The sequence below is a fragment of the Anopheles coustani genome, chromosome 3 (genome assembly GCF_943734705.1).
Source record: "Anopheles coustani chromosome 3, idAnoCousDA_361_x.2, whole genome shotgun sequence".
Lineage (NCBI taxonomy): Eukaryota > Metazoa > Arthropoda > Insecta > Diptera > Culicidae > Anopheles > Anopheles coustani.
The window spans coordinates 89734299-89742015 of record NC_071288.1 but is presented as its reverse complement, the minus strand read 5'-3'; the positions used below and the strand labels follow the sequence as shown (position 1 = coordinate 89742015).

Genomic DNA, 7717 nt, shown 5'->3' with positions numbered 1-7717 from the left:
GTCGATGGTTAGTTAGTTGTTAGCTGTTTCGTTATCTACTACGCCGTACGCGCGTAGGTTTGCAATATTTGATTATCTTTGTATTTAGATGCACCGTCTGCGTTAAAGGTTTACTATGTATGTAAGTAAAGCCCTCCGGACGCACAACAGAGATAGGGTTTTATAATTTACCAATAAGTCATTTTGTGTAGAATTTGTTTAGAATTTTATGATGGTTGTGTTGTGTAGAAGAATGAAAGAGATGTGTCTACCGTACACCGTACACCACTCTATGTTCAAGTAGGTTAACATAAAACAGTCAAAAAATAAGAAAAAACATCCAAGGAAACGATCCGAGGTAGGGATAAGAAGGAATGTTGTACTGGAAGGAGAACCAATCAATCTAGGGTTAATAGCACTCATTTGTATTGTATTTTCAAACGGAGGATGATGTACACTTTTGTATCAATTATTACTCGGTCAGAAAAGAGAATGTTGCAAATTAGCTTGGTGCTAACATCGAATCTGTTGCAAAACAAAAATGGTGTTGAACGGTACAGGATAAAGTAGGACAACAATTTTTAAAACCTATTACAACACTCCGTAAATTATTTCAAAACATTGTTTCTTGATCTGTTGCCTTTGTAGACAGTGCTTGGATTATCGATGTCGTTTAGTCTTCAACATTGTTAGATGATTTTGTTCACGCGTTTTGTTACTAACACCCAGTGCCCTTGTGTAATGCGCTGGTTGTGTGCTTTCCAGTTTGTTGTTTATGCCGCTAGTTAACGATTGCTCCCCATCTCCCTGATACTTTCAAGTTAATTTGGAGACAAATTTCTCTTATACACATCTCCAGATCAGCGCCGGTTAACCGCAGTTTATCGTGGGCGATTGAGAATCGATCGACGGTAGCTGTAAGTGGTGGCGCAATGCGAAAGTGGTATATTGCGATGTACTACTGTGATGTCGGAGGCGGGATGGAGCAGAGAAGAACCGTTCGTGACACTCCGGTGGCGGCGGTCGGCACTCAAACGGAACTGAAAACTATCAAAAATTAGTCATATAATAGCAGCGTAGTGTGACAAGGGGCTGGACAATGTAAAGATGAACACAGAAGGAAGCAAACGCTTAGATCCTGGCTTTCGAAACATGCCTGATGAATGAATTGGATGGATGGGATGGATTTTTTCTATTGTGTGTTTGCTTGTTGTGTGTCTGGCGTATGCAAAGAAAAAAAAAACTATGAAAATTAACTGCATTAAATTAAATGCGTGATTAAAACGAGCGAAAGTAAAACGAATGTGATCTTGGTTAGAAAAGTCGATGTCTCGCGGGCTCCAAGAAGCGCAGATAAGTTTCGATTGGACAAGAGTAACACGTAGAGAGTTAGTGTATCATTTATGTTTTGTTTTCTTCCATAATTTTCATTCGTTCGTATTACTTCTCATATTAAGCTTAAAACATTATGACACGTGATTTAAGTATTAGAAACCGATATATACCCTAAAGAAAACGACTATTCACTATCGAACTAATCGAACGAAGTAAAACAAAAGAAAAAAACCCAAGAGCATAGCATTACGACATACGATGGCTTTGTGGATGCAGCACAAAGGAGGAAGCCTAATCACATTAAAACAACATTACATTAAACATCAATAACTGTGCAATCAAAGCCACTTCTTTCGTCATTTGAAAAACAAAATATCAACAATGTATCGGTAGTAGTAGCCCCCTTTCAAACGCTGTACAATTCCTGCAGTTGTGCCGTAGGCGAGAACTAACTTTTCGATTATCTTCATTAAAGGAAACCTACGCTTCAATGCTGCCGTATAAAAAGCTTGTCCGTATCAGGAAAGCGAAACAAACAAAGCCAAAAACACAGAAGCATAAAAAAACATTGCAAACATAAACCAGCCAGCCAAAAGGATGATAACCGTTCGGTCCAATGAAGCACCCGTGCGTTTTAGTGTTTTGTTACCATCAGCTATATATATCATAAACCGGCCAATCGTGCATCATCGTGTCTCGTGGATGCGATCGCGTCGACATCTTTTTTAATCGTATAATACAATCCGGAAACCAGCTCTAGAAGTGTAGTGGCAAGTTGTAGAGTTAATCTGTTTTATACGCTGCACAATTCGTGGCACATGGGTTGTACTGTTTATTATGTTTTTTTTTACCATAGTTATTGTTTAGTTTTTGTGTATATTTTGGTGATCTTTATAGCGAAAGCTGGTGGCTCACTTTTCGAATGCCGATTTGAACAAGGAAAATATACGTTTACGCAGTATTGAAATATCATTTCAATTTGAAACTTTAATCATCCGACATTTAGTGGTTTTTTATTGCATCCGAACGCTTTGCGAGGAAAATACAATATTTAATTGTAAATTATCGAGGGCTGTAATACCATGTTGTGATGGGATATATTCTTCGGATTTTTGAATAAACTTCGGACACTAATTTATTTATTCGAACTAATATTGTATTGCATAATAATTTGTTTAACGGTCATACTTTGAACGGCAACACAAACCATTTTTCACGATTTTAATACGCTCGTCTTTGCGAAGCTCTAACAATATGTTAAATGCATTTAAACTACAGAAAACAGTTTGTATTGTTTGAAATAAGAAAAAAAAGTATTGAGTATGAATAAGTGTCAGATGTCGTGGTTGGCTTTGAAATTATACGTCAAGTTTAATTCACACGTTTTAGTGGAACAAAAAGTCAGAGTAAGACGCTTGTAAATCGAAGCACACCGAGGAATTATTCGAGTATCGACGGTACGAGTTAATTGTTTTTGGCGAACGACATACAGATAGTTGAATTTGAAAACGTATGAATTACTGCAGACAATTCTCATCCGGCATTGTTTGGGTTTTGGTTTTTTTTGTTGTCTCGTTTACTTTGCATTTGCGTTATTCTACTTATGCTCCTACGATAGGCGGCCGGAACCGAAAACATATCCCACCTAACCCCTCGGCGAGAAGGAGTAAAGTATTTGCTGTTCTTAGTTCGAGTCAGGGAAAGGCGTTCGGCCCGGCAAATGTTTCGGTCGTCGTTTTATGGTTGTTAATTTATTTATTCCATCGAACTAAAATCGAATCACCGAGGACACCAAGATATGTTCGAATTTATACGGGGTGGGTTTTTTTTGGGTTTTAAGAAGAATGTCTATTCCCGTTCGTCTGTCATAGTTTAATGCTTTTTCGAACCGTTAGTTTTAGCATGGGCTTAACTTTTTTTTGCCAAAAAGACTAACGAGTTTTACGAGTGCACTTTTTATGTCCCGTCCCGTGTTGGAAGTGAAGGGACGCGTACGGAGAGAATAATGACGAGTTCGTCAGTTGTGTTAAGATCCACTGCTCTATTGAATGATAATATGTACAAATTGGTGCAAATTGATAATGCTGGGAATTACTTTTTAGTTTGTTGGGAATGACACGGTGCGTTTTCATTGCAAAAATACTATTGCTCTCGGAGTGTAGTGCAATTTGTTTGTAAAAATGTGCGAAAGGAAAGATTATTTTTGGTTTTTGTATGAGGAAAAAGTTCCCTTATCTGTCGACGAACGAATGTTTTATATCGTCATTAATTATCGACCCTTCCGTGGCATTCATCCTTCACTTCACGCCCCCCGTTTCAACACTATCTTATCATTACATCAACACCGTAAGCTTATCTAGTTAGTTATAGTGTCCCTTTATTTTCTTTTTTCATCTCTAGTTTTGTTTAGTGTTTCTTGACTTTGTTTCTTTAATTTCTTAATCACACGATTATATCATTAAAATGAAAATGGAAGACTGTTTTAACGCTATTCTGCGCTAGACGTTTGTGTTTTTTTTTTCGCTTGTTCACTTGCATTCCCTTGCTCTCCTTTGCTTATCGATCCAATTCCGAGTTCCACTGTGCTTGTCCTTTCCTAACCGATCTGCGCTCCAAACGTTCCGATTTGTATATGTATATTAATAATATGTATATATATATGTGTATTTTGATACAACTTTTCGCTTGTTTTTACGCTTACATCTTAAAACATTGGTAAATACATTGGATTTTCATTTGCACGGTAGAACTATTAAGAGTGATAGAGTTTTTTTTTCGTATTTAGGTTTTCATATTTCCTTTTGCATCGTATTGTTACTATTTTTTTTAGTGTTACCAAGTTTTGCGATTTTGTTTCAAGATGCTTTCAATGTGTTTCAATTTTTTAGTTGTTTTAATGTGTGTTTAAAGTGTTTTCCCCCATTTTCACATATGTTATCAACTTTCCTGCTGTGGTTCCTAAGGGGTTGCACAGTGAAAGCTAAAGAGATTGGCGGTGTTCTGCGTGTGCTTGTCTGTTGCTGTCCATGATGGAAGGTTTTCTCAATCCAATTCATAGTCTAGCTGCTTTCGGTTGGATATTTTTTTCCCCCGCTATAGACGAAGTGCTGTGCTGGGTATCTGATGTTCTACTGTTTGGCCACGATAGAACTATCTCTGCTCCCATTGTCTTGTGCTGTACGGCGGTGTACCATCCACGCCTTAAGCCATGGTTCCGTACTGGAACTTCTTGACTTTGAAGTATCTGCAAAGGGAAAGGGCAGCTTAATTTAATATCTGATGGTGATATGGTCATAGGTTAAAACAGGTACCTCCACAGTCCGTAGCCAACGACGGTGCAGACGGTGGCGACGGCCAGCGTGGAACCGACGGCGATCGGTGCCGTCTCGTCGCGGTACGTGCCGGTGGCGCTACACTGGAACGTCGGTCCCCAGGCGTTGCCGGCCTTGTACATGAAGCTCTGCATCCGCAGCTCGCGCAGGTACAGCTTGGCCAGGTGGCCCGACTTGTCGTTCTCGTCCTGCGCGAACATCGTGATGGTCAGCTCCTTGTCGCAGGTGTACGACTTACCGACCGGCGTCGGGAAGAGCAGCGTGCCGGGCGGAGTGGACAGCTTCACGTCCAGCCCGGGGCGGTCGATGTGCTCGAACAGCTTGTTGGAGGACGAGTACGCCAGGTCGACGCTGTTCACGTACCAGCGCTCGCCACCCGGCGTCTTCGAGAAGTAAATGTTGATGGTGAAACCCTTCCAGGCGAGCGTAATACGCGACTCGTCCTCCCAGCACTCGCCGGAGATGTCCATCTGGTCCGGCATGAATGTGTCCGCTTCCTACAACATGAATAATGATAATGAATTGTGATTTTGTTGGCTTTTTTCAATAGCTAGATTGACTTGTAGAGAGAAAGCCAAGCAATAATCTCATGCTGAAATCTGATGAATATGTTTAAACTTCCTAACCTTAATCTTTAAACTTATTTCACCTCATCTTTCTCTTTTTAAATTGGCCATGTTGTACACAATAAAGGATCATAATGGTAGATATTGGTTTATACTGAAGACTTTAGTCCTTTTCTGTTTCTGTTTTGTCATATTTGTTATCCATTGTTGCAAGTTGAACTTGTTATACACACACAAGCTTAGTTATAACATTTTGTGGCATTGATTATCCATGATTTGTAACCGATTATCAAGAAGTGAAGTAGATTTATTCTTTGGACTTTGGGATTTGTTTCAGTTCCTAAGATGGTATCATTTTGGGTTGAAGTCATTAAGATTTCTATATACGCAAATAAAACGCTCTCCTTATAAAACGAGTGAAATGTATTAATCTGATGTCGGGAAACAATAATCCCACAAGCGATTTGATTCTTCATATAAATAATCACAAATATCTAATAAACAACACACTAGCCATAATTATGTCAATGGGATATTCGTTTGGCAATCAATCCTCCATATTTTTTTCTTAAATTCGCTGCAGCAACACATGATCACATGCTCAATAGGTGTGCTATTAATTTGAACTTTTGTTTTCATTTGTGTGTGCCTTAAACTAGATTTGTTTTTTCACCGTACTACTTTGAACTTTGAAGTCACTTTTCCACTTGTTTTATTATCATTTTATCGTGCTTTTTTTAGCGAAGATTTAAACGACACGATAGCCGACTGTCCAGTACGCACTACGCCACACGTTTTGTCACACTCACCTTATCCTCATTGTACTTATCCCGGTACTGGATACTAAGCAGCCCGTCGGTTTGAATCAGAATGCACGTCGCTCCACTTGACGCATTCAGACGGTACAGCGACAGGGACGATGGAACGGCCGTGGCCTGCGTGGGGGGAGAGGGGAAAGAGCAAGAAAAACATAATGAAAACTCCATGACATTTAGGTAAACAGACGATTCTGGTGTCGCGGAAAATGTCAAACGTGGGTGTCTCCGTGGGCGCCCTCGGTGACAGTGGAGTTTTTCCGGAGAGCGAAAGCTTCGGAAAAGCGCTCGGGGCAATGGAAATTTTGAAGAGTGAGTGAGTGGGAGTGAGTTCAAAAAGGTTGGTTTATGCTTTCGTCGACAGAGGGTGGGCAAAACGGGAGAAAGAAAACAGTCCTTCCAACTTCTTCTGGTTGTACTATTAGCTGGGTATGTGTCTGTCTGTGTGTGTGGGTTGGTGTAGGGAAAGCGAAGGGACAGGAAAAATCGATACGCTTACGTGTGGTGAACTAGCAGCACCTTATCGAGACACTGGACACAAAGGCACTGGGTTGCCCACCACTTGGCAATGGGGAATAGGGTTCATTCATGAAAAAGAGGGTTGGGGGGGTGGTCATTAGACTAATTGACCACGACAGTGGGCCGGAAATGGACGACGCCTCGCAGCCACACGGTATCGCACTTACCGAGCTGGCCGTGGGCTTCATGGTGTACTTCGTGATGCGGGGTTTCTTTGTCGAGAGTCCTTCCAGCTGGAGTGCGTTGGCCAGATGCAGCAAGGTTGCTAGGTGGAAGAGGAACGGTAAGGGGAGATGGTTTTATTCGCACTTCGATCTACTTCTTTTTTGCCTCCATGTCCCTCCTTTGGCTTTGTTCGGGCGTACCGATTCCTTCACTTACCGAAAAGGATCGCCTTCAGATAGAGCAGCTCCCTGCGGGAAAACATTTTCGCTGCCGTTTGCGCTGCTTTCCTCTGCCCGCGGTTCGGACTGCACTTTTCACTGCACTTGGCTCTCGTCGGCGGAAAATTCGATTCACGTTCGCACTACCGTTAACCACTACCGACAGGTGTTTGCTGGCTGGTTTGCATAACCGCCGGAGTCGTCTGGAGCGTTGCGAATTTGCGACGGAAAAACGGTGTCACGACCGTGTTTCGGGCGGACCGTTTTGGGGGGGTTGAAAAATGTCCCGTCCCGTTCGAGCGACTATCGTTGAATGAAAAGGGACGATACGGATGTGGGAATACTAAATTTTCTCACCGAGCGCGATGCTGACACTCACGGCGGGAAAAAGCTTTTCCTCGAGTGCCTCTCTCTCGCGAGCGAATGGAGAAAATGTCAAAGTCATACGCTAGGCGAAAATGTTTACTCGCAGCCTTTTAAACCAAGGTCTTTTTGGGTGGGAGTGGAGGAGGCAAATGGAAATTGTTTGGCAGGGGTTTGGCTGGTTTAATTAGCCCACCACGTGGGTGGTGGCATATTTCATGCTGAACAATGTGAAGGCGTTTGCGAAAATGGTTTATGAGTGTGCTTTTAACTTAATTTTACGGTTGTATCTAGTGTTGGGTAGTGAGCATGTGAGCCACTTGGCTCACTCAGCTCACCTCACCGAATAATTTGTTGGCTCAGGAAAGTGTTGCATCGCCCTAGCTTTACAACAAATCGGTGGCTCACCAAACTCACCTGTTCAG

The 7717-nt window shown here is 41.7% G+C and overlaps 1 protein-coding gene across 1 annotated transcript; it reads right to left on the bottom strand.

Annotated features, from left to right (window-relative positions):
- Positions 1-2807: 2807 nt before the first annotated feature.
- On the bottom strand, positions 2808-7050 carry LOC131261410 (uncharacterized). Its single transcript, XM_058263440.1, has 5 exons — positions 6928-7050; positions 6714-6811; positions 6022-6147; positions 4626-5143; positions 2808-4558 (listed from the first exon to the last, which is right to left on the bottom strand). The coding sequence occupies exons 1-5, from the start codon at positions 6971-6973 to the stop codon at positions 4516-4518; spliced, it is 831 nt and encodes a 276-aa protein (XP_058119423.1). The 5' UTR covers positions 6974-7050; the 3' UTR covers positions 2808-4515.
- Positions 7051-7717: the final 667 nt, after the last annotated feature.